We start from the raw sequence: 18,126 nt of genomic DNA, 5'->3' as shown, positions 1-18,126 counted from the left end.
ATTTGTAAAGTATGTTTAGCCAAAAATCCAGCTTTCTGCTGAAATAAAAAAGGGGGGACACACACATAATTTAATGATTTGTAATAGTAATTCCCAAGTACAAGCCACTTGATACCAAAAGTAAACGGCAGTGATGGAATTTCCACTTAATGGATGTCCACTTAATGGAAAAAAAAGTGTTTAATAGTTGGCACTGTCATGTTCTTACACAGAAAACAGTTAAGACTAAGGGGTGAATGGCTAGAGACCCAGGAGTACTCTCTCCCAGAACTGCTTGTTTGCAGATGGGGCTGAGATGTGTTTGAGAACTGGGAGGTTTTGTTTGCTCAGTGCCAAACGTGCCCTTGTGACCCTGCCAGCTTCAGCCCATGTCTGCTGGTTTCCTCCTTGCTTAGATGTGTGCTCATGAGCACACACACGTACCCATGCAGGAGCAGTGGCTGTCATCCTGGGCACCTACCAACCTTTCAGGGGGACACAGTGTCTCAAGAACTGTGTGAAGCTTGATACATAGAGAAAAGAAATAGAGTACAGCTAGAGAACATACTGAGAATTATCACAGGATAAATTGTTATAGTTGTGACATAGTCTAAGAAAAACAGTCTAGAAGAACAGGACGCAGGGATAAGGAGTATCTGGGAATGGCAGGTGTCCAGGATGGGCTACAGTTAAACTAACTGATAAGTAGGAGGACAGGAGGATTATTATGTCTCTGGTGCTAACGAACCAATTAAGCTGGTATAAGCATCTACTGCGCGTGCTCCAAAGGTGGCCAGAAGTGATGAAGATTGTTGGAAGAAGTAAACGACCCTCAGAGACCACCACCACAATTCTGTACGCATGCGGGGAACTTTCTGGAAAATGATGTAATCCATACATAGCCTCATGAATATGTATGTATGCCCAGTGGCTATAAAAGGACGGCTTGCTTGGCAATTGGGGGACACATGTTAGGAGGAGCTACCCCCCGTGCCTCCCGGCACCCCAGTAAAGAATACCTGCTTGTCAGCTTGAAAACTTTGTTGGCAAGTTTGTTCCTGGAGTTTTCTCCGTATCAAGCTCCAGGGACAGTCACTGGCTATTCCCACATTAAATTGTGGATTCTTCAAGATGCCTTTATCTGAGGAGTGTTGCTTGGTTTAGTCCTGAAGTTTCCACACCTCTCTGTATGAGCCGGCACAGGCAGGATGCAGGACACAGAAACAGCCACAAAGGATGCAGGACACAGAAACAGCCACAAAGGATGCAGGACACAGAAACAACCACAAACCATGGATGAAATGCAAAGAGTAAATTTATTTTCATTACCTCACCAATTAGGGAGCCCCAAAGGGGTACCCAGCAGAGGCACACAAGCGTGGATGCAGGTACCATGATGCTCGGTCCGTGCTAGAGGATCTCTGAACCTCCTGGTTTCACCTATGTTTCAGGGCAGGCATAGTTTACCACAGTGCCTTGATATCTCCTACCGCAGGGCAGGAATCTCAAGCTGCCTCTATCACAGGCTTATGTTACCGAAACACAGATGTTCTACCTGTCTGACAGACAAGGCTAAACAACAATTAGTATGGTATATGTGTTCTGCACAGGTGCAGGTCACTTGAGTGTATTTATAATCCTCCTTGCCAATCTTTCTTTTTTCCCCACACCTCATTAATTTTATTGTTGCTTTAGATGTATCACTGAAACTGTGTGTTGGCAATGAGGAGTTGTGAGGGAGTGTGGAGAGATTTGTTTATATTGATCAGGCAAATCCTTCATCATTTTCCATTTCTTGCTTAGGTAACGCATGATCTTCCTTCTGAGTCTCTGGCACCTCTGGGGCCTTGGCAGACCAGAAGGACCAGAAGGACCTGGATGGGTGCTATCAAACCCATCCATTACCTGTCCTAAAATGATGGAAGGAATGGAAAAGTTTGCTGTTTGTTCTGGCACCAGGTCAGCACTTGTCAGTGTCCATCCATTTCATTACAGGTTTCCAAAGTCAGCACTAAGCATGGAGTAGCTGCCATTTCAAAAGTCAAGCTGCCGGATATTTTCCATCTTCAGCACCGCTGTACTGTGGTGTTTTCTTCAGCTCTAACAGTGGCAGCGCCAAACTGTCAGTGGCTGGATGTTACCTGAGGGCTGGAGCTGCTGGGGTGGCTCAGGCAGCCTTTCCTTAGGCACCTCTCCCAGAAGCACAGTGTTCACCAGGGCATTGAGCCTGGTCAGCAGCCACGGCTGCTGGGAGAATGGATAGAGATGCCTGGCAGAACTTGGAAAAAAAGCAAAAGGAAGGAGATGGGAGTGAGCACGTGCATATGCACCTGACGTACAGGCACATCAGTGCTCCTTTTGCTTGTGCTGTGTGGTGAAGGCTGGCTTTTCAGACTGAGGATATGTCAGCAATTGAAGCAACGGGGTTTATTTGATTGCTCTGGATAATCTTTTTTAACTGTACCAAAAGCTGTGTCATACAGAAGTAGAAATCAGGAAGGTTTATCAGTATAACTGCATAAAGGGGCAGCTGCACTGGCCAACTCCTCCAAGTTCAAATGCAGCTTGTATTTGTGAGGATGTGTTTTTACCAGTGTAGTTTGGCTAAAAGAAGCTATATAAGCAGGGTCACACTCTGATACAGCTGTGACTGGGCTTTACTGATAGGGAAAGGTGGCTTAGGAAAGCCAACCTCCAGACTTCACTGATGGCTGCAGGGCCAGTTAGGCCCATGATTTCAGGGAAGAACTGCCAGCTTCTTCAACCTGGGGACACTGTCCCTACCTATTGTGTCATAGCACTTTTCCTGGCCAGCTTGTGTAGTTCTATGGCTTCTGGGGGGTGGAGGAACATGGTTGAGTTCAGAAGAGGGAAGGTTGCACAGAAGCCTGTGGTTTCACACCTGCCAGTGTGTTCTTTGGGCTTTCTATGTGAAAAGACATCTGGCAGGCTGTGGGTCTGCAGCGTGGTGCTGGCACCTTAGGGGTGGACTGCCTCTCTCCTGTCCTTTTCAGCAGTGGAGCAGGTTTGAGAGATCAGCCCTGCATGTGGTGGCTGCAGCAGTATTTTCCTTTGGGATCTGCAATGGTCTGAGGAGTGTCCTTTATCTGTGGGCTGGAAGTGCGCAGGCAACATTCACTGGAACATCTTTGGGGTCCGACGGTTCAAGGACTCGCCCCTTACAGTACCTCTGGTTGCACCTTGACAGGACAGTGACTGTCATGGCCTGTCCTGTCCATTATGTCCAGATAGAAAGGCTTCCTCACGCACTCCTATTCATGTTGACTTGAAGGAACAAGTGTCCTGGGTCCCTCTGGAATCAGACCTAGCAGGAGGTGGGCAACCACGACCCTGTGGTCTTCTGCAATCTCAGGGCTTATTCTGTTCAGTCGCATTTCTTTAATAAAGTGACTAACCGAAAGAACAACTGTTGGGTTTCGGTCTCACAACCCAACATTAAAAATAACATTGCAAGGTTGACCTGGCCTGCATACCCTAGGTCTGACTTTACCGTGACAGAGGTAATTAAGTGGCAAAGAAAAACTAAGCATATGGTGACGTTTAAGGGAGAAACAACTTGCTCAGAACATGAACCACACAGAAAATATTGGTCTTGTCTCAGTTACAAGATCCTCTCTCCTCCCTGTTCATGGGAGTTTTTGCTAATGACTTCAGTGAGAAATACCAGATCCTCATTTAATGGGGATTTCTGAATTTGTGAAATAGATACTGGAAGTGTTCCTGCAATCCGTGAGGGTTCTCACAACCGTGAGAGGAGGAAGAAGGAAGCTTTCTACCATACATACAGGATTGTTTCTCAACAAAGGAGTCTCCCCACCCATATTGCCCGCATGAGAGTCTTTTCAGAGGATGTCAGCTTGGGGCTCCGCCACGTGTGCTTCTGCTCCCTGCTGATGGGAAAGGGAGGTACCCAAGTGTGTTTAATACACCCTGTAGTACTTGCTGCTCTTGGTCTATTAACTTTCATTAACTCAGCACTTCCAGTCCCTAGGCACCAGCAGGAGCCCAACTGTGCCACATTTGCTCTGAAAGCAGAAGAAAAAGACAATCCTTCTCTGAGGAGGTTGTGGTTGAGGGATGTCTCTTTTAGACATACAGTGGGGAGCTAGAGATTTTGTAATAGAATCGTCGAGTCATAGAATCATAGAACCATAGAATGGTTTGGGTTGGAAAGGACCTTTAAGATCATCCAGTTCCAACCCCTGCCACAGGCAGGGACACCTTCCACTAGACCAGGTTGCTCCAAGCCCCATCCAGCCTGGCCTTGAACACTGCCAGGGATGGGGCAGCCACAGCTTCTCTGGGCAACCTGTGCCAGTGCCTCACCACCCTCATAGTAAAGAACTTCTTCCTAAGATCTAACACAAATCTCCACTGTTTAAGGTTGAACCCAGGAGTATGTGGAGGAGTAACTGTCACCTGCACACTGTCTTCCAGTTTGACACCTGCAATCAAAGCTCTCACAATGCTGTTAGGATGACTGGAGGGTGAAATGCCTGCTAGTACTCTGGATTTGAGGATGCTTGGCCAAGCCCTGGCTGCTACATTAGGGTGCTCCAAGGAGAGCCTGGTCTGGAGCCAGTTCTGTGCAAGAAATTACTGAGTAGGATGAAATTCTTGAATGCAGAAAAGAAATAACTGGGAGAATACATGATAGATGTTTACAAACGCAAGAGTGGCACAGAGAGTGTGGGTGGGGAACAGCTATTCACCAGGTACTGACTTTGTCAGAGCTAGTTGAGAAGGAAATAGAGAGTAGGAAAAAAAGCACTTGAGATTCTCAACTGAAAAGAGGTTAAAACCTTGATTCTCAGGCAAAACTCTCTTGAAATCCACTCAGATGGAGCCTGAAAAGCAGGGGGGTGGGGGGTGGGGGGGTGTGTGTTCTTTCCCACCTGTGGAATTTTATGACTAAGCCCATTCTGGACCTGCTCCATATTTATTGAATGGCACTGCTTTTTGGCAGCTGCCCTGTGAGAGGTGTTAGTTCTTAGCAGCGACTGCCAGAGACTAGAATGAGGTGTCAGGAGACCACTCTGTAGCTTCCCTGGTACCTATGCTCTATCTTCAAGCACCTGCTGATGGCTGCAGTAGACAGTAAAATACTGGCATGGACGGATGTCTGGTCTGAACCCTGTGGGACTCTCCTGTAGACACTGCAGGAAAGCAAAAAGGAAACTTCCCAGGCAAATGCTAGAGTGGCCTGGCCTGGACGTTCCACATGTCCAGCTCACGGGAACACATTAATTGGGCAGAGGGAAGGGAATTCACCAACCAGACATGTATTATCAGTGTTTTCTGAGGGTGGACTACTTTACTTCTGGGAAATACTGTGAGAATTAGGAGAATAAATCAATTTTCATCTCACGGATTCAGCCCGTTTCTTATTAATGAGGTCAATAACTGACAAAAACCCCACCAAAACCCAGCCTGTCTCTTCCAGTAAGTGCAGATGGCACAGGAGGTGCCATCCCCCTTCTCACACTGGTGGGAAGCTGAAGCCCTGACTGGTGCTGTTGGGTTGTTTTCTCTCTGTGCTGGCAGATAAAGAGCGGCAGGAGTCAGCTCCACCTGCAGCCACGGCTGTCTGCCAGCTCATCTCCTCCGGGATGCCTGTGAGGGACCTATTCAAAGGTGCTCCCATGGAGGAGGATGCTCCCAGGAGGGTGTGTGAGTGCAGAAAACCTCAGCAGAAGGAACTCAGGCCAGGAGACACACCAAACTGAGGCTGTGAGGAGTCCCTGTGTGCCTGGCACTGCTTTGACCAGCAGGTCTTCTCTCAGGCTGTGCCCAGCCCCATCTTCTGTGTGGATGCACTAGGGTGGGTGTAGAAGCAGCTTGAGAGGAGGTGGTTGGACCACAGGACCTCTGGAGAGGCACAACAACGAAAGTGCAAAAGCATTCAATGCTGGACTGATGCCGACCCTGTGGGGCTCTGGGAGTTTCACCACTGATGTCAGGATTAAGCCTGACTGCCCACCTGTGGACCTCTTGCCCATGGGGTCTGCACAAGAAGGAAAACCACAGTGTGCTGGTATTTGCAGGGACATAACAGACAGAAGTATAGATGGCCTTGGGTGGATATATGCATTGATACACAGTGGCCAGTGTACAGGGATTCAAAAAAAGCAGTGTTTCTTCCTACCCTTTTTTGCCTGTCTAGGGAAAGTCTAAGAAATTTCCTGTTTTGTAGAAAAGGGATGCTTGTGACTCAGGGAGAGTCTTTCCAGAAAGCAGAAGGTAAGGGGAATTAAATAAACTGGACACATCAAAATCAAGGCATTTAATAAAATAAAACATCTTGTCTTCTTCCCCAAATCTGTGTTAAAAATATGTAAATATACATCAATATTCAGAAAGGATATAAAGCTCCTTGTTCTGTGGGTACATAGTGGTTTCTTCAAAGCAATGCAGCCAACTAGACAAATGTATTGGGGGGATTGGACTGAATAGGCCAGGCAACCTTTTTTTCCTTTTCTTCTCTGTTAAAAGCATCATAGATGGAGTCTTTCATGACAGTTTTGGCTGGAGCTGGGATATCTGCGATCCCAACATGATTCTTTTTGGCTATTCTGGAACTGGTGGTGATGGTGTATGCATTGCTTCTGTAACATTTCATGGCAGACATGCAGAAAGTTTCTTTCATCCCTCTTCTGAAGTTTGCATTATACACGGAGTAGATGGTTGGCTTAGCAGCTGAAGAACTGAAGGAGATCCAGGTGATGAACAGGAAAACCAGGGAGCTTTTTCTGTAGTTGATTTCCTGTGGGTGCCACAGCTGTACCATGTAGAAAGGGAGCCAGGAGAGGAGAAAGACTGAGTTTAACATTAAGAACATTTTGATGGTTTTCACTTTTGCTCTCGGAACAGTATTCGTTGTCCTCCTGACAGTCCTGCCATCAGTGCCTATTCTCCAAATGTACTTGATGACCCTCTGGTAGAAGAAGACAATGAGGGTAGACGGCATCAAAAACACCACCAAGAGGCGGATGACACCATAGGTAACTCCTTCCCAAGATCTGGGGAGAAAAAAGTTGCAGTGGTCGTCACTGTTGGAGCTGTAGAAAAGGAAAGCCGGTGATGCAAATGCAGCCTCAAAGAGCCAAGAGGCCAGAATCATTTTCTTGGCTTTCTCCCTGGACACTTTGAAGCTCAGGGGGTAAACGATAGTGTAGAATCTGTCCACACATATAGAGAGGAGCACATATATCTGGACTCCAGGGGTGATGTGCTGGATGTACCTTACCAGCTTGCACATTGAGTTCCCCAGTGTCCACCTGCCATAGGTGAACTGAAGCAGCACAAAGGGCACGCTTGTGACACTAGTCAGCAGGTCTGCACAAGCCATGGAGACAACAAAATAGTTGGTGGTGGATTGCGTCCTCCTGCTCCGATGGATCACTAAGCAAACGAGGGAGTTTCCAACGAAGGACACCAGCCACAGCGCTCCCAAAACCATGCTGGCTGCTGTAATTTCCCCCTGCTGCAGGTCATACAGCGAGGCAGTGAGGTTCCTGCTTGAGCTGGGTCCTGTGGGTGATGCTGTCATCTCATAGCCAGCAGAGGGGATGGGGCTGTTCGAGTAGCTCTCGCTCTGCAGGAGAAGCAGGAAGGTAGGGAGAACAACAGTACCGCCGTTGTTATCCATGCTGTGAGCAATCATGGCCACGTCTTTTGCTCAGGCTGCATAAAAGGAGAAGAAGCAAGGTTCTATTTAACAGGTCTGTGGGAAAAACCTACCTTAAGCAATGAAAGATAATTTTAAGTAACCTACATACTGCTTAACATATGGATATCAGAGAAACAGTCAGAAGTATACGGTTAGTCTCTCTGTTACAGCAGAGGCCATTCAGTTTTGTGTTGAGTTTTATTAAGAACCTGACTGTTTTAGGACATCCACCTCTGTCCTCTGAAAGATAAATGTTCCTTTCACAGCTAGAGACTGAGGTGCCTTTTCACCCATGTTGGTGACCTGCAAACTGAGTGAGAGGAATACGCTGACTACACCACCACCACCCTAAGGCAAACACAATCACTACTGTATCTTCTTTTTAGATGGTGTTTTTCAGCTGCCAGGGTGCTCTAATGACTTCTGTGTTTCCAAGCTGTCACTGAATCCTTGGATTCAGTGGATCAGTCCTTGGATCAAACTCTAGCCTGTCCTTTGTGGCAGATATGGGACACACCATGGTATGACATATATATGACTTCCTGTTTTAAGAAGTGAGACAGGAATGAATATATTACTAGACAGAGTCTGCAATCTTGAATTTAGTCTGTTGTCTTGGTCCTAGGCTATCACAGGGTTAAAATGTAAAAGTGCTAAATATTAGTGGCTGTGTGTATGCAAACACCTTGCCTGGGCCTAATGATCCCGAAGTATCCTTTCAAATCATGGTGTTTAGATGCAAATTCTTATTCATTAGAAACAGAAAATCTGTGTTTCTGTGGATATGTTGTGTGAATGCGTAAGTCCAGAGTCTTGATACCACAAAAGATAAATCTGTCTTCAGTTAATGATCAGAAGTTCAAGTGTTCATCCCAGAAACCAAATGGACAAGTTCAAAAAGCCACCAGCATCCTCCTCAGCTTTCCAAGCAATCCAAATTCCCAACCTTCCTTTCTGAGTATTTTTGTCCCCAGTGTTATCCTTATGCTTTTTGCTGTGCCTGCTCCAGCTCTGCATCTATCACCAATTACTTTCTCCTTGTCTCCCTACTCAGACCGGAGCTCCATGGTGCAAAGCCACTGGATGAACATGGAATCTTTGTGCTGTTTCATGTGTCATCTTCAATAATGCAATGCATAGTCAGATGTGGAAGAGAAAAAGATCTATTAATTGCTTCATGTGGTTAAAGGTTTTGTTTCCTCTAGCTGTATTCATTAGCTGCACTTATTAGAACATAAAATATGCATGTTTCATACGAACAGGCTTGATGTACAATCAGCTGCACAGCACAGGCATGAATTTAGCATACTTGAAAATGCAGAGTGTGCTTGCAGTGTGGCACAGCTGCATGGGCACTGCCAGTCTGTGTAGCTGCAGCCACAGAGCTGCTGGACCCCCCTGTACCTCTCTATGCCCTGCACCATGCCCAGCTGCCTACTCTGCATCAGCAGAAAATGGGCCAATATATGTCATCAATGCTGCTTCCAGTGCAGCTAGCTTTATTTTGGAGCTTCTGCGTGCAGGTAGTGTCTGGGAGCTGACAGCATGACTCAGGTTAAGTTGGACTCGTAGCTGAAGCAGTCTGGGGCTAGTCAACAGCTGGGTTTGTTTCAGGGGTGTGTTAAACAAGGAGTTTCACATGCTAGCCTCCTGTCAAAATAGCACTCAGGACACCAGCAGTGAGACCCAATGTGTTGCTGGTGTCTGAGTTACCAACTGTGCAAGGGGCACCATCTGCAGATGATACATTGCCCCTCATCCCGTCTTCTGCTGGAGGGCTGTGGGTGCTGCCCAGCCTGGCCTTCACTTTCCCTCATCCCTTCTCTCATTGTTTTCTTACTAGCTTTTCCTGGCAGATGATTCCTGGTTTCTCAAACAGCTCCTGCTTGCCTTTCCTTACCCTCCATCGGGTGGATCTGGCCCCCTGGAGATATCCTGCCATCACCAGCTGTCAGCACAGTATTTGAACTGCTGTCTCTGGCAGAATGGCAGGATGTACTGACAGTACAACCCACTAAATTACATGTTAGAATTATCTGTAATAGAATGATACACATGGAGCCTATTAACCAGATAGAAAAGAACATTATGGGCTATTTTGCTTCCTTAATTTCGCTTCTTGCTATGCAGAAGCACGTGTTATTTAAAAATAACCAGCTGCACAGATTACGCTTCATAGAAGAATAACCAGATGACATTTTCTTGACCAATACGGAAGAACAGTGGAAGTCAGGCACGAGAATGAAATGACCTTCCTAAGCTGTTAAAATACGCCGACTCTCTAGCGCTGTTCTCATGATAATTCTCCTGGCAAGCCAAATTTGCTGTCTGTGTCAGTTCAGACCCGAGACATTTAGTTATGCAGGTTGTAACACTCAGATAGTATTTCTGTTTCATTTTGACTAAAAGTCAGCCCAGACACTCTTTAATGGAGAACTCAGGTTATCTGCCAGCACGCCTATAAGAAGCTGGGAATTCAGCAACCCCACCATGGAACAGTATGTGTCATCCTCAGAGGTGTGTGAGGTGAGCTAACTAGTGGGTGCCTACAGAGAAAGGACAATGGCAAGAGCTGTATCCAGCTGTCTTGTGTTTGAGCTTTGCTAACAGAAGAAGCAGCACCTCAATGGGAGAAACCTTCCTTTTTCCATCCTTCACCAGATACCATGTGTTTGCATTGAGAGAGAGAGTATTTGGTTATGTGTCCGTGGTGGTGCTGGTTCCTCCACTGTGAGTGTAACAGGAGAGGCACCAAACACAGGTGAAAGTGATACTTTATTTTGTGATTCTTTCTTCCTTGGGAAAATCTAAAGTCATTTAGCACACTGCCCCCAAGGTCCAGGTGAATGTATAAGGGCAATATAGCGACTTTAACTATCCTGACCATTCAATTGCTCTGGTTGAATGTCAATTACTTGTTTTATTTTCTGAAAAATAAATACTATCTGATTAAGGAGCACTGAGATTCCTGCATTCCTAGTCATAAATATTTTTCTGTCAAAGGGACCAGAAGCTGATTTTCTTTTATATTAAAGGATCTGTATTCAACCCTATTTTTCGTAGGTGGTAACAAGATCAGAATCATGCCTTGATTTAGCAGTAAGAACCTTTGTGTCTATTGCCCAGCATCTCTTCTTCGGTGGGCAAGTTTGTTTTTTATAATGGAGACATAAACTTCTACATAATAAGTAATGCTCCTGTTGGCAGCATGAGCAAGAAAATCTCAGTGTATGCATTGTTCTTCTTGGGTCTGGGATGCAAATAACCACAGATTCTCTATATTGCTACATTAGGTATCCCACATCCCTGACTGCTGCATCATTACTGAAATATGGTTTAAGTGTTAGTGAACTGCTCAGCTAGCAAATACCAGATCCATAAGAAAATAGGAATGAGCTCTTTAGTCTCCCTCTGCTTGCAGGTCAAAAAGGAAGTATTAGAAATACAAAAGTAAAAATTACTTGAGACCTAATTACATTTTTGCTTAAGAAAAATGCTTTTGTTTGATTTTACCTTTAAACCTGTGTAATACTGTGCTGAGTGAAAGGCTACTTTCTAGTTACTGAGTCTGCATTAATGCAGCAGTGCCAAAAATCTCACTTTTTTTTTGAACATTATAGAGTGGGAATCCTTTTAAAACTGGTATAAGGACTTCCTGTATTTCTGTTTAAAACCCCAAAGTTTTTTGCATTTGCTTGAAAAAATAAGGGGCATGTGAAATGACTCATAATTATCAGAGGGATTTCCTGGTGCCACAGTTCCTATGTCATGGACCTTAATTTGCAGTTTGAAGGCACGAACATTCCATTTTCAGGATTATCCCTTGGGTTGATAGCAAGTTAAATATATTCTTGCTAACTCTCCAAAACAGATCTGTTTCTTAGAGATTAAGTCTTTGAGCCACCAGAACTTCATAAAATCACTGCCACGTCTACTTTGCTGTTGCATAAAGCCCATATGGCATAGTTGCTGTGTGTTTGCATGTTTAGTGTCCTCTCAACAAAATAAGTGTTCACTGCCATTTGGAAGAGTAAAACTTAATAAGATTTGCAAAGGAATGCATTAAATGGCTTTTAAAATGTTTAATCCAAATAATATACCTTTTGTTTCCCAGCCATAGCTTTTCAGGATTAAAAAGGTAGCTAAAAAATAGATTGCTATACATTATTTAACCTTGCACTAACAGAAGGGGCTTTTTTAGTCAACATATTTTACCTTTCTGCATCATACCTTCAAAATACCAGGCAAGCTTTGGTCCAGCAAATTATTTGAAAAGCATTAAGCTGGTCATTTACTCCATAAAATTCCCTTTCTGAAGAATATCTTAGCAATAGCTGCCAGACTGGAAGAGAAATGCTTCATCTAACTGAGTTTAATCAACATTAGAAATGGGAGCAAATTGAATCAGAATGGGGGGACTTTTGTCTGGGTGTAAGGTGCTAGAAGGCAACATTCATCCTTGACTAAATTCAAGTTAACTACCCTGTGTGTGCATTGTCTCAATGTAATAATCCTTTTATAGAAGAACACAGACTCTTTTAACCCGTTTCTTGCTATGTAGAGATAACTGTGCGCATATTGAGGCCATCCAGCACTTCTGCTTGCAGTGGAGGAATGTGGATACACATGCTTCTGTAAGCACGCAGATTCCCTGCCAGTTCTTCTCTCTGGTCTAGTGCTCATAAAAATGCTCAGCTATTTTGCCCTTACGAAGGCTTTTCTATTCTTCGAGCAGCTCTGCAGAGCAAAGCCTGAAAATCTCTTGAAGTGAAGTGTGTTCTTCCTCGCTCTCTGCATTCCAGTATATGGGGATAGAAAACATCTGCCTCTATTTTATCAGGATAATAACATGGGTCGGACACAAGGAAATTTTTGTGATCCATAGGCATTTCTCATATGCCTCTGCCTGCTCCCTGCTCTACTCCACTGGTGGAGATTCCTGTTCTGCAGCATAGGTAGCTAAAGATGACATGACTAGAAGTGTGGATGGGCTATTTCATGGATGAAGCTTTCAGTACCAGTGTGGTCACAGTTCAACTTACAGATTCTGTACTGCTGATGTAAGTCAATACACATTATTGCATCTTTTATCAGCATCTGAGAGCCTAGCCTGTATTGCAGGGTGCGGTCATGGGAGCAGGAAATACAGATGGAATCAAATAAAGGAAGGAAATGTACTTAATTTCCAGCACATCTAAAGATGTGAAGATGCTGTTAGCTACTGCATGAGCATGAATCTAAACAAGATTTTTCTACTGTATGCTTGAGGAAAGTAAGGGCAAGTAGACAGTCTCTTTGCCTTCAACCTTCATCAACTCTTTGTGTTCTTTCCTGACCATTTTAACAAGGTATTAAAGCTGAGAACAAGGATATAATATACTACAACACTTGCTGGGATTTGAGCAAATTTATATTTCTTGTACTGGTTGCCTAAGGAATAATGCTTTTTCAGCTTTATCGTTTTAACTGAGCTTAATAAGTGGTGAACCATGCAGTAGCTAAATAGTCCAAGAACAGGGTCCATCTAAAGCTTCTGGGTCTGTAAGCTGAAATCTGGAGTTAACTACTCTGCATACCTGTAGCACTAAGGCCTGGCCTGGGGCAAATTCATGGGCCATGATTCTGATGAACATTCAGGGTTCAAAACCATATGTAGGTCATAAGTTACTGTATATTGGCTGAGTCTACTTAAGAGACAGTGCCATCTTTTGAAGCTCATTGTGGTATTAAAGGTTGTAAGAACACTAGCTTTTTCCTGCATCTGAAGTCAATGACTTTTTCTCATGTATTTACTGTGGGTTAAGACTGACACACAGGCAGCCACCATAGGTCTATTAACTTGAGGTGAGTTTCTAAGACCCAGTAATTTATTCATGCACCTAACCCTAAGAGCATGTTTATTCTTTGTTGGTGGTGGGAAGGAGACCTTATGGTAACTGCAGATTCCACTTATACCAAACATCATTCTTTGGTTCAGCGACAGACAGTGGTAAAATATGAGCCATATTTGTGCTCAACACTGCCTAGATAGACACCCTTACCTCATCTGTATCTGCAGAGTGAGGGACAGAGGTGTAACTCTCTTCAGCCAGGGCTATGCTGAAGCACAGGTGGAGGTTGCAACCTCCAGATCTGTAGAAAGGATGACATAGGCAGGATCACATGCAGTGGGAAGTTAATCATCCAGTAGCTGTAGGGTGGGGTCATGTGCAAGGCCCAGGGAGGACACAGTCTTCCTTCCACAGACCTGGGCTGTGCCAAATAAATTGTTGGGTCTGTAATGGCCTTTGGACTGCCTGTTTCTTCAATCTGCTCCCTCTACTCTTGCCCACAGCATGGTCTGGCTAATGATAAGAGAGACACATAGCACAGTGCTTTGTCTACTGCCTCACGAGCATGAGTACAACACACTGTTTACAAACAGGTGCACAGTGGATATGGGCTTCTTGTAGGAGCTTTTCTTCCCCAAAGGAAAGACCCACAGAGTTTTAAGTGTGTCAGACTTTTATCATGTCTCAGGCTTTATTCTATCATCCTAGTAGTTACTATTAGTATTACTACTAGCAACTAGTAGTAAAACTCTAGATTAGGACTGTTCTAAAAATGATAGCAAAACCCAGATCTCTGCCCAATGCGTCTATGGGGGCAGTTACTATTAGTATTATTACTAGCGACTAGTAGTAAAACTCTAGGTTAGGGCTGTTCTAAAAATGATAGCAAAACCCAGATCTCTGCCCAGTGTGTCTATGGGGGCATGAAAAAGTGGGAACAAGGAGAAGAGGGACTGACCTAATTTCCAACTCTGCTGTCAAGCTAGGTTCTCACCCACTGGTGTTGTCCAAGGAGAGTGTGGAGAAGCTTGAAATACACCTTTGCAGGTTGTTTGCCTTCTTAATAGGGATTGAGTCTGTCCTTGGACACAGCTGGGTTGGACCCTTTCCTGATTCAGAGGTAAAAAAATAGATGCTCTCTCCCACACACTTATATTATTTTTTGGCAACGCCAGGTCCTGCCCACAACACAGCATGCTCTCCTGCTTGATGTGAGGAACACAGTGCTTACCAGGGCTGGTTTTCCACGGTGGGTGTTGACAGATAAGCTGTGGTGAATCTCACACTTGGCTGATTTCTCTGCCCATCTCTTGGCAATTCTCACCCCCTCCCTGCTGAGTGTCCTCTCCCCCACAGGAAGAACATGCCAGCAGCATCAGTGAGGACTCTGGCAGCTTAGCTCACCCTCTCACTAGCAATAAACACAAGTTGTCATCCTAGGAGAACATTAAGTGTGGGATTTTTTTGTTCTTTCTGTATGAAGATGTCATGTTACAGTTAATTCTTGATATTAAATCTTGTGAAAACTGTTTTTTTCAGCACACAAGAAGTTAATGTGGTAACAGAATTTTCACATTGGTGCAAACAACTGTGCTGGGATCTAGGAGTCCCTGTCATATGGTTAATGACCTTTCTCAGTAACTTGGATGTAGTGCTCACAAGACAGAGGTCACCTATGCAAGACATAGTGGTAGAAAGCGGGGTAGCACTGGTGACTAATAATCATACTATGGATAGAGTTGCCAGAGATCTTAAGATGCTTCCGGGAAGACTTATCTGACAGGAATAAGAGGAGGAGACCTGAATGAGCAGTAAAAGGGTGTTCCTATGTCAGAGGATATGGCCATTAGTGAGAGCATTCCATAGCTTTTCTATATTAACTTTCCTGGAGAAGCCACAAGGGCAAAAGCCATAGTTAGGCTGGAAATGTCTGATGCAGAGATGTTTGTTGGAATGGATGTTTCAGCTGAGTTAGGCTCAGGGTAGACAAAAAAAGGTAGGAAAAACCACTGAGGCAAGGTGCTGGCCTGCTGGTAACTGCTGAACTGGAGATGTTTTCTTACAAAGGGTGCCAGTGGCAAGAACTATTTTGTCTGCCTGTCAGATACGAAGTTTAGGGAATGATGGAAGCTGCTGGAATGGAGAAATCCCAAACACATAAGTGCTGTTTCATGTTTTGGTGGTGGTGAACTGTGTTTGTAGTGGGGAAGGGGAGCAGACTGAGGATGTTAGGGGCTATTCTGCATCTGGTTGAAATTGCTCCATAGATTGGTAAGCACCTGAGGAGGGATGACTGGCGGGGCTGCAAAGGAAGATGCAGATGGAGATCATATGGTGTGACCCAGATGGGGGAACTGCATTGCACAGGTTTGCAAATAGAGGCTTCACAGGAGAACTGTGGGGGAGTAAGAGTCTGAAAGCTCTTACTTCAAGCTAAGGAGCAGAGCTCCCTGAATGTGCCTGAGGTATAGAAATTCCTCCCCTTACTGACTCATCCAAGACCAAAATGTTTAAAATAAACCCACGAATCAAGCTTCTAAAAATCCGAAGACACCCAAATAAAGATCAGCTTTTAAGGATGCCTCTGGGTTGGCACCCAATTTTCCTGCAAATCAAGCCACTTGTTTAAGCCATTAACAGGGTCTCTAACAACAAATCTTCAAGAACCACATTTAAAAACCTTTGCCAGAAAGAACCGGCTGTGAATCCTGCCTCATACACACAAATCACTTTTTGAGAGCAGTTTTACTTCTCCATTACTCCATGGAGCCAACATACTGTTTGACATGCCGGAAGCCAGCTGGGTGAATGAAAAATATTGCAATGCATTCTTAGAGAGTATGTGCCTGAATTAGCAAAACCAGAATCGCCTTCTTGTCTCTGCGAGCTACATATAAGCAAAGATTACTATGCCTGTGGTGTTGCCCTAAGTAGCTGCATCCAGGCATCCCCACAGAAAAAAAAGGGAGACAAGGCTTTCAGAAAGGGTGACTTCAAATTAATGACTGAAAAATACAAAAGCAGATGTTTTAGTGCAGTAACACCAGGAAGGAAGAAGCTGTTTGAATGTATCTAGAGACAGGGAAAAAACAGATGGGCAGATTGGTCTGCTTCATCTCAGTTAAAATAATTTTCTGCTTTCAGCGAACTAATCATGTCAGGGGACTCATTTAAGACAAATAAGTAGCATAATTTAAAAATAATGAATATAGATGCACACAATGTAGATTTGTACAGAAATTATGGACATTTATTCTGCAGTAATTCTACACACTTCCCTGCTTTCAGCAGAATCAGTTTAAAATTCAAGCCCTGCAGGGCATTTGCTCGTGAGGAATGAGTCCTCTTTGCTAAACCCCAAGGATTTTATATGCAAGTAAGTAAATATAAGAAGATAAATTACTGGGAAAGATCACCTCGGTAAAGAAAGCTATCCTTTTAGCTACAGCAGTCTTCATCACAGTACCTATCCATCCACATACCTGCTCCAAAGCATAATCCCAGAGGCGCCGGTCTCGTCCTTTCTCTGCTTGTTATCCCAAGTGGAGGCACCTCTGGGCAGGTGCCAATCATACTGGAAACCGCACAGTATATTCACATCTGTGCCTTCCTCTTCCTGAATAGCTGCGAATCTGGCTGAGGGGGAGGGATGGGGTATTCTACCCCTCTTCTTTGACGGAGGAAAAGATGACGTTTTTCGGGGCTGGCTGCTGCCACCAGTTTCTTTCTGTGTCATGTGGGATGCGGATCATGTGGCAGTCCCTCCTCAGCACTCAGACGCCCCAGGACCTCCCCAGAAGCCCGCCGCCTCCTCTCTCTTCTCCCCTCTCCCTGCGGGGTGCCCACCCTCCGCCCCGTCGGTGCCCGGCGGCGCTGGGCCGGTCAGCACCACGGACAGCGGCGAGCCGCCCGGACCCCGACGGGGCGGGCACCGGGACGTGTCGTGTGCCGTCCCCACCACCCCGTAGCGGCGGGGCTCTCTGTAGCCCCCCGATCCCTTCACGGTCCCCGTTCTCCCCGCCGCAAGGCCCCAGGGGGCAGGGGAGGGCAGCCCCGGGGGCAGGGCTGTCCCTCGGCCCGCCGCCGGGTTTGGCTGCCGGCGCTGACGTGACGGTTGCTATGGCGAGGTGCGGCTGCTGAAGAGGATGCTTGTCTTCCACGATGGTCGTCATGGGACCCTGCCCATTGAAAGAAACAGAGCGAATGAATAAGGAGGAGGAGGTGAAGAGAATATTTAATTAGATGCCTCTGGGAATTTATGGTGGTTTTTGTTTGTTTGTTTGGTTTTTTTTTTGTTGTTTTTTTCTTAAATTACCACATAGACACGGAAACTCGTTATGGAAAAAAGGAGAAATCAAATTGTCTGGTCCCCCCTTTCAGCATTGGCCACCTTCTTTTTTGCATTTTATAGGGCATGACACTGACAACATTTCTTTATGTTCTCTGCCACATACACTTTATTAAGCAAGGTGGAGTAACAACAACCGTCCCCAAATCAAACTGAGCAGTCTCTCACCAGCGAACTGATCACTTCCATGTTTGTCCCACAGAAGTACAACAGATCCATGAATTATATTGCAGTATCAGTTTAAGGCAGGAATATATCATTATAGCCTTGACAAACTT

The 18,126-nt window shown here is 45.1% G+C and overlaps 1 protein-coding gene across 1 annotated transcript; it reads right to left on the bottom strand.

The window, feature by feature from the left end:
- Positions 1-6,268: 6,268 nt before the first annotated feature.
- GPR19 (G protein-coupled receptor 19) lies at positions 6,269-17,340 on the bottom strand. The gene is made up of 3 exons (XM_057426329.1): positions 17,164-17,340; positions 16,983-17,074; positions 6,269-7,683 (listed from the first exon to the last, which is right to left on the bottom strand). The coding sequence occupies exon 3, from the start codon at positions 7,661-7,663 to the stop codon at positions 6,419-6,421; it is 1,245 nt and encodes a 414-aa protein (XP_057282312.1). The 5' UTR covers positions 7,664-7,683; positions 16,983-17,074; positions 17,164-17,340; the 3' UTR covers positions 6,269-6,418.
- Positions 17,341-18,126: the final 786 nt, after the last annotated feature.

The sequence above is a fragment of the Pezoporus wallicus genome, unplaced genomic scaffold (genome assembly GCF_028554395.1).
Source record: "Pezoporus wallicus isolate ANWC-B61680 ecotype Strahan unplaced genomic scaffold, APGP_CSIRO_Pwel_v1 scaffold_3294, whole genome shotgun sequence".
Taxonomy (NCBI): Eukaryota; Metazoa; Chordata; class Aves; order Psittaciformes; family Psittacidae; genus Pezoporus; species Pezoporus wallicus.
Note: the sequence above shows the minus strand (reverse complement) of the source record. Positions and strands in the feature narration are given on the sequence as shown.